Source organism: Protopterus annectens, chromosome 13.part0, assembly GCF_019279795.1.
Source record: "Protopterus annectens isolate FY-2018-M chromosome 13.part0, PAN1.0, whole genome shotgun sequence".
NCBI lineage: Eukaryota > Metazoa > Chordata > Ceratodontiformes > Protopteridae > Protopterus > Protopterus annectens.
In genome coordinates, this window is record NC_056747.1 from 952899636 (window position 1) to 952915625 (window position 15990).

Here is a 15990-nt window from a genome sequence, read left to right on the forward strand (position 1 = left end):
TCAGGAGAAAGTTCACAATCTGACCATTTATTTTCCAAAATCTCTCATCCACAACCCATTCTTCAGCAAGAGAGATGCAAAACACTTTGGGGTTTATGATAGCTACCATATCTGTGCTCCACTTCACCAGATTTCACATGAGGAAAATTGATTGGTACATGAAATTTATGTTCTCTCAGCACTGTCACACATTGGACACCCTGGTTCCCCTCCTCTCTTGTTTCGAAAAGGAGTTCCTTTGGTGGAAGGGGGACAGGTCATCGTCAACCCAGGACTTCCATTTACACCACCTCCCCCTCTTCAACATGTTCACACAGACAACTTGGATGACGTGTGGGTGGGGACATTGACATGATTACACCGAATGCAGGGGAAATTTCAACCTCACTTCTTGAAGGAACATGTCAGTCTGAAGGAAATGAGGGTTGTTATTCAATTTCTTTAGACTGTCTCCCACCTTTGGAAACCCGGGACACTCCTAGTCTACACAGGCAACACCACAGTCATGTAGTACATAAACAAACAGGGAGGCACCAAGTCTTACCAACTGTGCAAGTAACAAGAACTTGGCTACCCAGATGGACATCATGCTCACAGCCACATATATCCCTTCTCAGGACAGCGTGCTAGCAGACTCCCTAAGCAGCTCCCCTAGAGTACTCCATGAATGGACATTGAACAGAGAGATTTTCCAGATAATCACCTATCCGTGGGGCACTCCTTCGATAGACCTCTTTGAATCAACAACCAACATCTTCCCCATTTTTGTACCAGGGACCCTTTTCCCTCAGCCTGTAAGACAAATGCATTTTCCTTCCAATGGACATGGAAGTTCCTCTGTGAGTTTCCTCCTCTGCCTCTTCCAAAAATTCTGCTTAAAGCACAAAAACAAACACCCAAACTGTTTTTACTGGCACACTTTTGGCTGAGGTAGCTATTTCACATAACAAAGGCAAATTACAGCAAAATGCTTGTTCAACTGGAACTGAATACTCAACAAAAAGGATTACTGCTCCACCCTAATCTTCCATCTCTCAGCTTGACCCTCAGCAAAAAGGATTGCTGCTCCACCCTAATCTTCCATCTCTCAGCTTGACCCTATGGATGATAGGATTTCAATTCCTCGAAGACACCATTGTTCAAGTCCTACAAGAAGCCAGGAGAACCACTACTAGAAAGTCTTACAAAGGTAAAAGGAAAAGGTTTTACTCTCTGTCTCACAAACATAGACAGGATCTGTTATCAGAAGTTCTTGCTGTATTGGAGTATCTCTGCACACTACTTTGATCAGGTTTAGCCAACTCTTCTAGTATAGGTCAGCTGTCAGCTGTCAATGCATGCCTCCCTCTTAGCTCTCCACTTTTGGCTAGGGGAGAGGTCAAGCTTTCCCTGAGGAGAGTCCTGCATCTTTACCCACTAAGGAAACCCGTCTTTCCCCCTTGTGCTAGAAAAGCTTGCACTGCCTCTGCTTCTGTAAATTTCTGTACTTGGAAAACTGTCCTTCTCTTTGATGTTACCTTTGTGAAGAGAGTTTCTGAGTTACAAACTCTCATGGTCAGTTACCCCTTTTAATATTTTTCACGATGACATGGTGACCGACAGGGATAATCTGTGCTTCATGCCTAAGGTAGTGAATGAGCTGTCCCTCAATCAGGCTATTCACCTACCCACTTTCATTCCCAATCCACAGAATGGGGGGTAAGAATCTTACATTTCTCTGTACATTCACAGGCAACTCAGATTTTATCTGGACAAAACTAAATCCTTCAGAAAGACTGACCAACTGTTTGTATCATTTATGAGCCCTAAGCTGGACCAGCCAGTCTCCAAGCAAACTGTTGCAGCTTGGATTTCTAAAGCTGTCTGTTTCTGCCACTCACACTATGGTAAGACCTGGCCTTCTTACCCTAAAGCACACTCCACTAGGGCAGTGGCTTCCTCAGGGGCTTTTCACAAAGGAGTAGACTCCAGTTCTATCTTGGAGGCTGCCACTTGGTCCTCTGGTACTCACCTTTACCAAACACTACAGAGTTGATGCTTTCTCCAGGTTCAGGGTAGCCTTTGCTAAGTTAGTTCTGTCCAGACTACTGGACAGCTCTTCTACTCAGTAGCAAAGCACTATTCCTTCCTCTTTCAGCTGTGGAAATCACCTGTATGTCAGGAATAGTTTTAACAGTGATTTTAATCAGGATATAGTACAGTTGTATAAGAATTTACCATAACAGTAGATACCTTACTGATCACTGTTGCCATATACTATCCCACCCTCCATCCCTTCTTCTATACCTTACTTCATCTTTCCCATTCTTCTCCCAGTTTGTTTTAACCTTTGCTCTATTACATGGGAACAGGGGAGTTTTCTTACCTACTCAAGCTACTCCCCTCTTAGCTGATCAGCTTCCCTCTGTCAGTAGTCTTCAGGCTGTTGGCTTGGAGATAGTCTGAGGATCCATGCCCACACATGTATCTATATACCTTAATGTATATGAGTTGAGGTCATGCGTCAGATGTGCATCCTCAGGAATGTAAAGCTTTGGTACCCCAACTGAATATCACCGGTGACAACTGATATGTTAGGAATACTGCAGTAGGACATCTGTTATGGAAAGTTCTTACACAACTGTATTTTTTCCATCTGTTTGCTGCATCAAGCCAATCCACGTGAAATTATTTTGCAAGTATTGGATGTGAGAATCACTTTATACCAGAGGACACATGCCCAAACATTTTCTCTCTGACAGATGTCTGTAATCATTCGACTTGTATAACATAACCTTCCCTTTCTTGTACTGGTAAACAATTTTGTGTCGTTCCTCTGGTGTAGAAGTTAAACCACTCACTAAACAAATGTTAAACTGGAACACACACACACACACACACACACACACACACACACACACACACACACACACCTGGAATGCCAGCTTCTTGTGAGGCTAATTCTTTGCATATATTTTTTTTGTTATTCCGTATTGTGAAGTCTTTACCAGACTTTGTGATGGCCATTCCACGAGGGCTGTCACTACTTCCATTTTATTGTGTTCTGCCCAGGAAAGCTATGATGCTGTGTCCTGTGGTTTGAACTACTGCTATACCATTGCTTAATACTGTTGTCTTGACTTGCTCTCTAGTTTGGACTTTGTTTTAGCAGTATTTTACCTGGTATCCTAATCATGCAGCCACCTGTAGGCATGCGTAAATGTGTTACAAGTCCGGATAATATACTGTTATGTAAATGCTGCCATAATTCCGTACTTCATGAACTGCAGTCAGAATGGTTAATCTGATATTGTTAATCCTTGTTCATTCCTTACGTATGGGTATCGGTTCTGACCTTGGAACCGAGCCGGCCATCTTCCAAGCTCGGGTCAGCTACAAACTCTCGAGCTAAACTCTTACCCAGAATTCCCCTCTCCCTGTTACCCCAGATTTCATTTACCGCTTCGCCATTTGGTCATGTCAAGCTGCTTCTCTTGAGCTAAGTATAGATATTTGTTGTTAGACTAGTCTAATATAACTTTTTCTGTCAGAAAAGTTTCTATTTTGTTGTCTCTTACCTTATTGCCTTTAGTGACTATATTCTCTTGAGTTTCCTTCTCTTTACTCTGCACTTTTTACCGCAAGGTATTTTCTCCCTTACCATCATTGGTAAACCCTTCTTTTCTTCATTACCTTTGTGTATTCTTTCGTACCATTGTTGGTACCCTTTCTTCTGTCTCCTTTTCTATCATGGCAGATAAAAAAGGTAGCCCAGGATTTAAAAGGTGTTCAGATTGTGGACACAAATTACCTACATCAGATGCACACTCTCTGTGTGTTTATTGCTTGGGTGTGTCCCACTTATCTGTTGACACGCCCTGTGGTATTTGTAAAAATTTTTCCAATAGAACTTTGATTGCGAGGAAAAATAAGTTGTAGCTGAAGGGACTTCTTAAATCTCCCTTTTCAGAGTCTATTTCTGGGTCGGAGGCTTCAACCCTTCCTAGAGCCCATAAAAAATTCTCGGATGATCCCACAAAGGCCAAGTCTCTGCCTTCGTCCCCGGCTGGGGACTCCCACCAACCAAGACCTAAGAAGGCTAAGATTTCTGCTTTGGAGCTCACTCAATTGGCCCCAGTGCTTTCGGTGCCTAGAGCTTCGGCACCAAGGCCTTTGGCGTCATCAGTGATTTCGGCTTTGTCTACTGTAGCCTTTACTGTATCGGTACCGAGGGGCTCCTCCGTTCAGACTATTATGAGTACTACATCGGCACCGACTGTTCAGTCGGTGCAGACCTTGATCATGTCAGCTCCGACATCTTACTCGTTACCGACGTCTCAGTTATTGACACCAATTTTGTCGGTTACAGCTTCGGTACCGGCAACCACTTCGGCACCGACCTTTTTGTCACTGCAGACCGTGACCTCGACACCAGTGATTTCCTCGGTGCAGACACCCGTAGTCCAATATCTCTCTGCACCGTTGTTCTCAGTGCAGACTGGTGAGGTGGGCACCGAGCTTCTCTCTTCTGTGGAAAGACCTGTTTCTCCCTCAGCTTTCTCAGTGAGGTCCACTAGAAGCCTTTCTGAACACGATGTGTTGCATCTTGTTGATCAAGTGCTTCTGGCCAGAGGTATCCCGCCCCGCAGGACCTATCCTTCCTTGGGAGGTGATCACCCATCGTCAGAGACCCCTTGTTATTCTCCTCCTTCATTGCCTTTGAAGTCCCTTGATATAGCACAGTCTTCCCTTCTACGGTTCCCTTTATGGACCTCACTAAGGAACCACAGTTGCCTTCGTGGCAGGAGAGTTTTGCTATGACCCAGGATGATAGTTGTGACACGCGTAATTTGTTTCACAGCCATCTGGGGACTCTTGGTCGGCAGGCTGAGACACTTATGGGAGGGGTGACCCCTGTCCTGGACACTCACCCCTCTTCAGGTGGACCAGCCTTCCAACTGATGGAGAAGGCTCTGGCTTCTGCTGGCGATACTGTGCTGTCTATCTCCCCGCCCTCCTCTGGACTGCTATGTTCACAAGTCGCACCTAGTGGACAGCCGGTGCAAGGGCCTCGGGACAAGGAAACCCCCTTTCCGTTGTCTTCCCCAGCTTCCCTCTCTGAGGAAGTTCACCGGAAAAGTTTGTGTAAGAGGAAGCACATGGACTCCACAGAGGAGTCCCTCACTGAAGACACAGACTTTGATGATGGGGAAGGATCCCCTCGGTCACCCTCTGAGGTATCCTTTGGTGATATCCTTGAAATCCTTAAACAGAGAGGTGACTGGCAGCCCTCTGATCTGACCTCTGAGGAGTCTGTGTTCCTGCAGGCTTTTCACGCCCGGCCCCCTACCTCCTGGGTTACTCCACCTGCTGATGAGCTGGTCCGGCTCATCGTGCAGCATGCATGGAAGGCTCCTGACACCGTCGAGGCTGTTCCCCGGAGGCCAGATAAGATTTTGTCCCCTCCTGCTACGGATCCCCATTGGTCTAAAGGTCTTCCTGTGAATGCTGTGGTGGTGGCGGCTGCAACTAAAAAGGATCTGGCGGAAGAAGAAAGCCAGACTGTCCATCCGCCCAACAAAGAGTCCCGGGCTCTGGACAGGATAGGGAAACGCACCTTTGCATCAGCAACCTTTGCTATCAGGTCCTTGAATTATATGGCACACTTTACCAGGCTTCAAAGGGATCTAATTTCCGAGCTCTTTGAAACCTTGGCTGGTGCCGTGTCTGATGAGGTCCGTGACAAAGTGGAGACTCAGCTGACCACCATTGAGTCAATATCTAACTCCTCCATGCAACTGATATCTCGCGCATCAGAAGGAGCAGCTAGAGAGGCGGGTTCAGCTGTGGTCTTGAGACGACAGGCCTGGATGCGTTTGTGCAATTTTGCGGAACCCTTTAAGGCTTCCTTTCTTAACGCTCCCATTGAAGCCTCTTTGCTGTTTGGACCCAAAGTTAAAAGCACACTGGCCAGATGTGAACAGGACGGTAAGACCCTTTTTGACGTAGGTGTCCATTATTCTTCCCCTCAACATGCTTTCTCCCAAAACCAAAAGAGTGGGAAGATATGGTTCAAGAAGTCTCAGGGTCCTTTCCGTGACACACTGGCTGAGTTCTCCCCTAGAGGCAGAGGGGGAAACTCACAGGGAAGGACTCCCCTTTCGGGGCAGAGGGTGTCCGTGTAACCAGGGTTCCAGGGACTCTTTTCCTGGCCATTCCTACCAGAGCTCCTGAAGAGCGGCCCAACTCCTTTCCTCTGGGGGTGGTTGGAGTCATTTCTCCTTGTACCCTTCTGCCTAACTAACCATCACCACCGATTCTTAGGTACAAAGGATTATAACCAGAGGTTATCCTATCCCCTTCGATCTTTGTCCCGTCCCTTCAAAAAACCTACCCAACATTCCACCCAGTCAAAGGGAAGAAGCAGCATTAGAGATAGAAAAGCTGCTAAGAAAAAGAGTCATCCAAATAGTCCCTCCAGACCAGATAGGATCCGGATTCTACTCGACTATTTTTGGTGCCAAAGAAAACCGGGGACTGGAGACCAATTTTGGATCTCAGTGTATTGAACAAGTTTGTAAAAGTACAAAAATGCCAGATGGTCACAGTACAGTCTATCCTCCCCATTTTGGAAAAAGACGATTGGATGTGCTCGATAGATCTTCAAGATGCGTACTACCACATAAAAGTGGACAGGCCATCAAGAAGATTTCTGCGCTTCCGTGTGGGAGCCAGTCACTACCAGTTCAGAGTACTGCCCTTCGGACTCTCTACAGCCCCCAGAGTGTTCACAAAGTGCATGGCAGTCATCACAGCTCACTTGCGACTACAAGGATTCCAGATGTTTCGATTCCTAGATGACTGACTCATCTCCACCCCCACCAGACATTTATTGGAAGAAGCCTTGGCATACTCTCTCCTCGCTGCACAAAGGCTAAGCATAACCATAAACTGGCAAAAGTCCAATCTCACCCCATCTCAGTCCACAGAATTCATAGGGGTTATCTTGGATACAAAGAACTGCAGAGCTGCCATTCCAGAGCACAGAATTCTAAGGATAAAGCAACAACTGATCCCAATCCTTTCAAGGGAGAAATCCATGGCTCACTCTGTCCTACAGCTGTTGGGTTCCATGGCAGCCTCCATCACCATTGTCCCCCTGACCAGGTTTCATATGAGGCTTCTACAATGGCTACTGCTTACCCAATGGTATCCTTTTCAGCATCCTTTTCAGCCAAGATGCGAGTAACCCACAGGTGCAAACAGGATTTAAATTGGTGGATGACCCAAAACCCATCACAATGGTCTCGCCCCTTCTCCCCCCAGCAGCCCAAGGCTACAGTGACCACGGACGCCTCCCTGATGGGGTGGGGGGGCTATGTCAGGGATCGACAGTCCAAGGCACTTGGTCCGAATTGGAGGCCCAACTGCATATAAATGTTCTATAGCTGAGGGCGGTGCTTCTGGCGTTGCAAGCATTCCATCCCCTGCTGCCGTCTGGGACGATTGCGATACAATCAGACAACATGGCAGTGGTTTGGTACATCAACAAACAAGGTGGAACTAAATCTTACCCCTTCTGTCGAGAGGCCATGAGGATATGGCAATGGGCGATGGCTACCAACCGTTTTCTTCTAGCAACACACATTCCCGGGAGTTCCATCGTGATAGTAGACAGACTCAGCAGGTGTATTCTACAACCTCACGAGTGGTCCCTGAATCCCTTGATAGTGGCGGAGATCTTCCACTGCTGGGGCCATCCTTGCTGCGACCTCTTTGCATCCCTGACCAACTACAAATGAAGCAACTACTTCGCCCTGATTCCCCATCTGGGACAGTCACCCAGGGACGTTCTAGTCCACGATTGGCCCTTGGGTCTTCTTTATGCATTCCCACCGCTCCCCCTCATTCCCCAGTTTCTGAAGTAAGCCCATCGGTTGAAGAGCAAGGTGATCCTCATAGCACCATATTGGTTACCCTTCCTTTGGCCTCACCTGCTACATCAACCATGGATTCTCCATCCAACCCAGGGGTTGATCTCACATCTGCAGAACCTGATTCATCCCAACTTGGACAGCCTGGCTCCACCAATTCCCTTGATTGCCAGGCAGAATGATCTTTCTTTACCAGTATGGTACGTTCTTATTTTTTATTTTTATTATTTATTTTACATTTGTTGACTGGGCTCGTCTAACTGGATACATGTCCATTTTCAGTAGAGGCCCGGGGAGAAAAGCTCCAAGACGCATACACAAATACAGTATAATATGTTGCAGCAGTCCAAGTGTATAACAGCTGTTGTTAATAAAAATACAATACTCATAGTGAGCGTAGCACAAAACAGTAAAAGGTAATGTGCAAGAGATGTTACTATGTACATATATACATGTTTTTAAATTGCAATAACTTGGTCTTTGGTTCATTAAGGATAAGTCTATAAAGATGAAGAGTATTCAAATTAGTGTATAGAGAGAAAGTTAGTCAGGGTTAGTACAGGGGCATAACCAATGTGTACTGAGAAATAGTTTTAGATTCTGTTTAAAAAGTCTCAATGAAGACAGAGATATGAGTTCTGTGGGAAGAAGATTCCAGTGCTTTCCAACGGTACTGGAGAACAGAGAGTCTCCTGCTAAGTTGTTGGATCTGTTGGTGTTGATAAGCGGTTTGTTTGAGGAGCGTAAATTTTTCAGATTGTTGTATGGGGTAATGAGGCTAGAGAGTATTGGAGTGTTGGGTGGGTTGATAGGGTCTTATGAGCTATGACAAGCTAGTGAAATTGAAGCTGGTTTAGGAACTCTAGCCATCCTAGTTGCTTTAGATTAAGAGAGTGATGAGTTCTAAAAAGGAGAGCCAGTGGCAAATCTAGCAATATTATTATAGGAGATTGCCAGTTTGTTGAGGTTGTTTTTAGAAAGATTAGTGTATATAGGTGAAGCATAGAGTAGGGTAGAGATTAAGTGAGTTCTGGCTATGGCGGTCCTGGCTAATGGTTTAAGAAAGGTTTGATTCTATAGAGGGACCCCAATTTCTTGTTTACTGTTTTTATTGTGCTGTTTATATGAGTATCGAAGCTAAGGTTATCTGTTGTTATTCCTAAGAGTTTAGTGGTTGAGTCGGGAGATTTGATAGTTCCATTATTAGATACGAGTGTGAAATTTATTGGTGTGTATTTTCGGGTTGGAGTGAAAAGTAAAAGTTTAGTTCTTTTGGGATTTAGGAGGAGGCAGCAGTTTAAAAAACATTGTTCTACTGTATTGAATGCTTTTTGGGTAAGGGACTGTAGTTCAGTTGGAGAAGTGGCTGAACAAATTATTGTGGAGTTGTCTGTGTATTGAATACAGGTGGCATCAGGAATTGCTGAGTGAAAGTCATTAATAAAAATAGAAAATAGGAGCGGGCCTAATATGGAGCCCTGAGGAACACCTAGGGAAATAGGGAGGTGTGTAGATAGATTATTATCCCATAGCACACCCTGTTGTCTATTGTCTAAGTAAGATTTGAACCAATTTATGGCTAGAAGTTCAAGTGAGAGGGATTTCAGTATATTTAAAAGGAGCTGATGATTAACCATGTTGAAAGCTTTAGATAAATCAATAAAGACTGCAGAGGAGAATATTGTTACGGTTTTTGTTAATGCAGTCTGTGAAGGATAGCAGGGCAGTGGTAGTACTGTGGAAAGGTCTAAATCGATGTTGACAATTGGCAAGTAAGTTATTTTGGAGTAGGTGGTTAAGTAGTTGCTTATGGATGCATTTCTGCATTATTTTTGCTAGAGGAGATAGTAGAGCTATAGGACGATAGTTAGAAAAGTCGTTAGAATTCCCACCTTTATGTAGTGGGATGATGTGAGAAATTTTCCAGATAGATGGGATAGTTCCTTCACTTATGGTTCTGTTAACCAGAATGGAAATGGGATAGGCTATGGCTTTAGCTCCTTTTTGCAGATATTCTGCTGGAAGTTTGTCAGCTGAGGGGGTGGTAGGTTTTAGTTTTTGGAGAAGGGAGCAAATAAAGGAAGTTGAAACTGGTTTTAACTGAAATGATGGAGGTGGGCTTGTAGTAGATGTAAGCAGATTTGAGGTATCTGGAGATGGTTGACTAGCAAGAGTTTGGATGGCGCCTGTGAAGAAAGAATTGAAGGCATTAGCTATATGTGTGGGATTCTCAGGGTTAGAGCTTTGTGGGTTAGGTGTGATAGATTGACCTGGGTATAGTAGTTTGTTAATGCTAGGCCAGAACTCGTATGGTAAGTTTGCTGTAGTTGGAAGTAAAAGTTCTTTTTATCTAAGAGGATGGCTTTTTTAATATTATTTCTAAGTTGTCTAAAGGTTTGGTGGTCTGTAGGATTTTTAGTAGTACGCCATTTTGCCCAGGATTTGTTTCCAAGAAGGATTTTTTGCCTAGTAGCTTTTCAGAGCCAAGGGGCAGGTTTAGCTTTATTTCTAACAGAGCGAGTTGGGGAGTGATGGTCAAGGATGGTTAAGAATGTGGAATTAAAGTGCAGCGGTAGCGTTGTTGCCTCACAGCAAGAGGTTCTCCCGTTCGATTCTCGGCTTGGGTTGGGAGTACCTTATGTGTGGAGTCTGCATGTCCTCCTCGCGGTCGAGTGGGTGTTCGAAAGACATGCATTGAATGGGCGTGCCTTCGTTGAAGGTTGGGCGTCCGGCTGGCAACTCGACACCATAAAAACCAACTGCCAATCATTAGCGGACTGGAGTTCCGCTATGGTTACTCCTAACCGGGAAAAGCCGAAAGACAAACAACAACCACTGCTTCATTTAGTGGGAGGGATTTTAGAGGTGACCAATTACACTGCTTGAGTTCTGTTTGGAAAAGTTCAGGGTTAAAATGCTTTTTGGTGCATATTATCCTGAAATTGTTTGGGTAAGTTAGGTTGGTTTTGTGTCTGATAATAAAAGTTAGTGAGTGGTCACTTAGATCATCTGGGAGGGTTCTTACTTGGTATGTTTGATGAGGAGTATTAGTAAGAATCCAGTCTAAGGTACTTTCTTTGTTATTGGGTTTATTAATTCTGGTTGGGGAGTTAATAGTTTGTGAGAAGCCATATAGGTTAAAATGGGTGGTAGGGTGTACAGTACTGCAGGACTTCCAGTCGATATTAAAGTCTGCTAGGACTATGGTTTCTTGTGGGAGATTAATAGAAAGCCAGTTAAGGATATTTTCAAGGGTTGTAATTTTATTTCCTGGGGGAAGGTAGATGCAAATGATGCTTATAGATTTACGTGAGTTGATCTGAAATTTAGAAATGAGGATTTCAGCATTATTGTCAGAAGGTGGTCTAAGGTTTGTAGTGCTAACTTGAAGCTCTAATTTATAAAGGATTGCTACCCTGCCTCCCTTTTTGGCTGTGCGGTCTAGTCTAAGGATATTGTAACCAGGTGGGGTGACTAATTGTGGGTTTTAGCCATGTTTCAGATAGACATAGGATGTCAAATAGGTGAACATCTAGGAGGGCGTGGAGGTGGGCAGTGTTATTGTTAATGCTACGTATATTGAGATGTGCTATATAGAGTGAGTTAGAAGGTTTAGTAGGGGCATGGGTACTGGAGTTGTTAGGGTTGCACTGTTCAGTGGCAAGGGTATTGATTGGGCCAGGGTTAGGATGAATGTCCCCATCTGTTAAGGAGTGGAAGTGTATTCTATTTATAGGGTAATGAAGGTTACAATAATAGTTATTTTTTAATATTTAGCTTGGTATATTTAATGTGAGATAATCTATGATATTTAGCTTGTAGGTAGCAGGATGTGGATGTGATGTTTATGTAGTTTTGAGAGATAGCTAGTATTGGTGTAGAAGTGTGTTTGGAGGGGAAGAGAAGGGTGGGGTATAATGGTTGTTCATAGGAGGTTAGCAGATAGGCAGTAGTTAGAGGAGGAAAGAGTGAGACCAAGAGTAATAGTTTTATTTGGTGTGGGATGGGTAATGTAGCCATTATATTAGTTTTATAGAGTGGAAGAAACATGGGAGGTAAGTATGTGTGAACAGGTAAGGAGGTATATCAACAGGAGTGGTGATGTAACAAGGAGGGATGGGAGGTCAGATAATAACAGGTGAGGTGTTGAGCCAAGGGGGGTGGGAGTGTTAATGAGTCGAAGTGTTAGATTGGAGCAGATGTGTTGGGGTGTGGCTTTAACGGAGTAAATGTAGGAGTACTGGGGGCTGGTGGGAATTGGGGGCAGGCTAGGGGAGCGGAGTGAGCCCGCAGGGCGAACGGAGCGGGTAGAGACAACTGAGTGTAATAGGAGAACAATCAGTGGCATGCTGACTGATAAGGTAAGTTAAGTTAAGGTAGTTGAAGAATGAATAAGAAGTAGAGTGGAAGGTTTCCAAGGAGGATAGTGGGAGATTACAGTAAAACAAGAGGTGTAAGAAAGAACAATAGTAACAAGGTGAGGACAGTAGTCTGTAAAATAAAGTATTTCCTGGGAATTTGGGATAGTCGAAAGATGGGGACTATATAAGGGTGCCACCTAGTGGCCAGGAACTGGTATTACAACAGTAGTAATTTCAGGGGAAGGCTGGTCTAGGGCTGAAAAAGGACGCTCAGTTCGGCTGGGGAAGGTAGTGAAATGCAGACAGGGGCTGTATTAAACTATAGGTTACAGAGGGTGTATGGCTGCTGGCTGACCAGGCTGAGAAGCTTTTTCTTACATAAATGAGGAACAAGCATACTACAAATAAGCTTTACAGCAAGTATGAGGAACACACATACTTTCTTCCTTCCTTTCGTAGATGAGCACAGGGGAACACTTATAGGGTGATGAGACAGCTGATAAGTTGGGAAGGGTCCTTTGTTGCCAGGAGGGTTCTTAACCCTGTTGGAGCGTAGTCCAGCTAGAGTGCTGAGAGCAGTCAGAAAAGAACAAGACAGCAAGCAAAGAGAGAGAAGAAACAAAAACCTTAGTAAGGTAGTTCAGTCACAAATGCCCAAATATATCCATAAACTTCCACAATTATACATATATTCCCAAAGCTGGTTCAGTACAGGAAAGGATAAAATCATTCATCTGTTAAACAGTTATAGAACAATATTAGATACTATAGGATAATTGACACTTTGGTCTGAATCTATTATCAGTACATTTGTATAGTCAGAGCATCTCATAAGTCTTCCACTAGAATTACTTATCTAAGCAAGTGGAAAAGATTTACCTGTTGGCTGAAAGAAAAACAAGTAGATCCCTTCTCAGCACCGGTGTCGTTAATACTGGAGTATCTGGCCGACCTATTTCAGTCGGGTCTATCGGCCTCTACCATTAGAGTTCAATTGGCTGCAATATCTAATTTCCATGAGGGTGTCCAAGACTCCTCTCTTATGTCACAAAATTATGCAAGACCTTCATAAAAGGTGTGAATCATCTGAAGCCCCCTTTTAGAGTACCTATTCAACCATGGGACCTGTCATTAGTTCTACAACCTCTGACAATGCCACCCTTCGAATCAGCTTCTTCTTGTGACCTCAAATATTTGTCATGGAAAACCTTGTTTTTGGTCGCCATTACTTCTGCCAGATGTATCTCTGAGCTTCAAGCCTTATGCATCAAAAATCCATACTTGATTTTTCATAGAGATGAGTATCTTTAAGAACTAATCCTTCATGTCTGCCAAAAGTGATCTCTGAAATGTCCATTAATCAAACCATTGAATTGCCAGTTTTCTTTCCCAATCATTTAAACAAAGGAGAGTATTGCTTACATACCCTAGATATTCACAGGCAAATTCGCTTCTACTTGAACAGGACTAAGGCCTTTCATAAATCAGACCAGTTATTTTTGGCCTATTCTGGACCTAGATTAAGATGTACTGTTGCTAAGGTCACATTGGCTAAATGGTTGAAAGACTGTCTGATCATCATTTATACACAACGTAATATCCCATTGCCTACTACCATAAAGGCTCATTCGACAAGGTCGGTGGCAACTTCTGCTGCCTTCCATGCCAGAGCTTCTTTACATGACATCTGTGCAGCTGCGACTTGGGCTACGCCTCATGCCTTCATCAATAATTACAAATTGGATTTGGCCCCCAGGGGAAGAGCATCTTTTGGTTCTATGGTGCTCAGGAATGTCCTTCCATGAGAGCCTCCCAGGAATAGAGGTAGCTGGGGACACTGTCCCATACATAAGGAATGAACGAGGATTAACAATATCAGATAAAGAAGTTATGTCTTACTATGACGTTCCATCTGTATTGTTGATCCTCGTTCAGTCATTACGGCCCTCCCTCCTTCCCCCTTCTGTGGCTTCTAGTGGATCTTACCATCCGGTTCTTTTAGGTCATTTGACCAGAGGTAGCCTCTACATTCTTTTGACTTGCAAACTCAATCTGAGGTAACAGGGAGAGTGGAATTCTGGGTAAGAGTTTAGCTCGAGAGTTTGTAGTTGACGCGAGCTTGGAAGATGGCTGGCTCGGTTCCGAGGTCAGAACCGATACCCATACGTAATGACGAATGAACGAGGATCAACAATACAGATAGAACGTTATGGTAAGACATAACTTCTTTTTTTTTAGAAAATTATTTGCACATTTAGGACAGACATAACTGATATCTGTGTAACTTTCTGTAGTCTTAGGTTTCTTAAAAATATATTTTGCTTTGTTGCATGTAGTAACAGTTAGTGAGATCTCTCTTATTTTTCTTTTTTCCATTTAGACACATTCGTTACCAGTTGTGGTCATATCAAACATCTGTCAGATGCCAAACGCTTGGGCATCCATCCTGTGGTATAACATGCTGACTAATAACCCAAAGGTAAGAGGCTAGTTTGTTCTTACTTAACAAAACAAAAATAGCTTAAACATTGTCCGTGCACACAGGTAAGACAAATTATTATACCCTTCTTAGAAACTCGTAATATGTCCCCCTTTTGGGGCCCCTCCTGCCATTATCTGCAGTCTCCCTGCTTTTGTCTAGCTTTTCTTTTTTTAATTTAATAGTCTTTTAAGGAGAGCTAGCCCTTTGCACAGATTGTTCAGCAGTGTCCAATGTTTCCTTTTGCTGAGGGTGTATTTAGAGATTTTTGGGATCTGGTTTAGAACACCCTTGTTTGGTTCCTGATCTGATTACTTCAAACTATAGTACTTCTGATGCTGTATGAGTATGCCTTTATACATGATAGTTCTACTCCCCACACCAGAATATGCATGTATACACGAGAGAAGAGAATGACTGAAATTCCTGTTCTTTCAAGATAAAAGGTTATCAGGCCTTGTGTTTTAACTTGAGATACAGTTCTTCTCAGTGAATGCAATACTTCCACATTAGTGGACTTGTATGTAAATCTTCTGAATCCACGTCTGCTTGGGAATAAACAGTGTACTAGCACTGACTCCATATTTTATTTGAAGTGATTTGTTTATGCTTGTAATACCATTTCATTTCTTAAGACAAACATGGATTCACGGATTCACTTTATATGCTCGAAATCCTGAAATATCAGATGTCAGAATCTCAAGCCCATAAAGTGGAAAACCTAAAATACAGAACACTCAGAAGTGCGGAATTCAAAATCGTGACTTCTATACAACACATACACACACCTTCTTCCCCACAAACAAACTCAATCCTAACTACAAGCAGGGGGGCAAGCACCCCTGCGCCCTCCACACATCCCCTACTTAAATATACTAACTCCTAGTTCGCACTACATACACAAACACACGAAACACCGCCACACAAGCTACATCCCCCTCGCACACACACACACCACAGTAACAAACCACACAATACAGCCTCTACACAAAACCCTTAAAACATAAACACTTACCTGAATCCATGAACACAGTGCAACATCAGAACCGCTAATTCAACATTTCCGAAATGCGAGATTTTGAATTTCGCACTTCCGAGTGTTCAGTGTTTTAGATTTTCCACTTTATGAGCTTGAGATTTTGAAATTCGATATTTCAGGATTTCGAGCATATAAAGTGAATCCGGTTTCACATATTTCACACTTATCTGCATGTTGCAGTCCTTGAATGTCATAGCG

The 15990-nt window shown here is 43.6% G+C and overlaps 1 protein-coding gene across 5 annotated transcripts in view; it reads left to right on the top strand.

The window, feature by feature from the left end:
* Positions 1-15990, top strand: part of STAT3 (signal transducer and activator of transcription 3) — a 1961792-nt gene that overhangs the window by 1108446 nt on the left and 837356 nt on the right. For all 5 annotated transcript variants that reach the window (XM_044054713.1, XM_044054714.1, XM_044054715.1 and 2 more), the window contains exon 16: positions 14655-14753. In XM_044054713.1, the coding sequence (XP_043910648.1) occupies positions 14655-14753 (99 nt within the window). The remainder of the gene's footprint in view (positions 1-14654; positions 14754-15990) is intronic.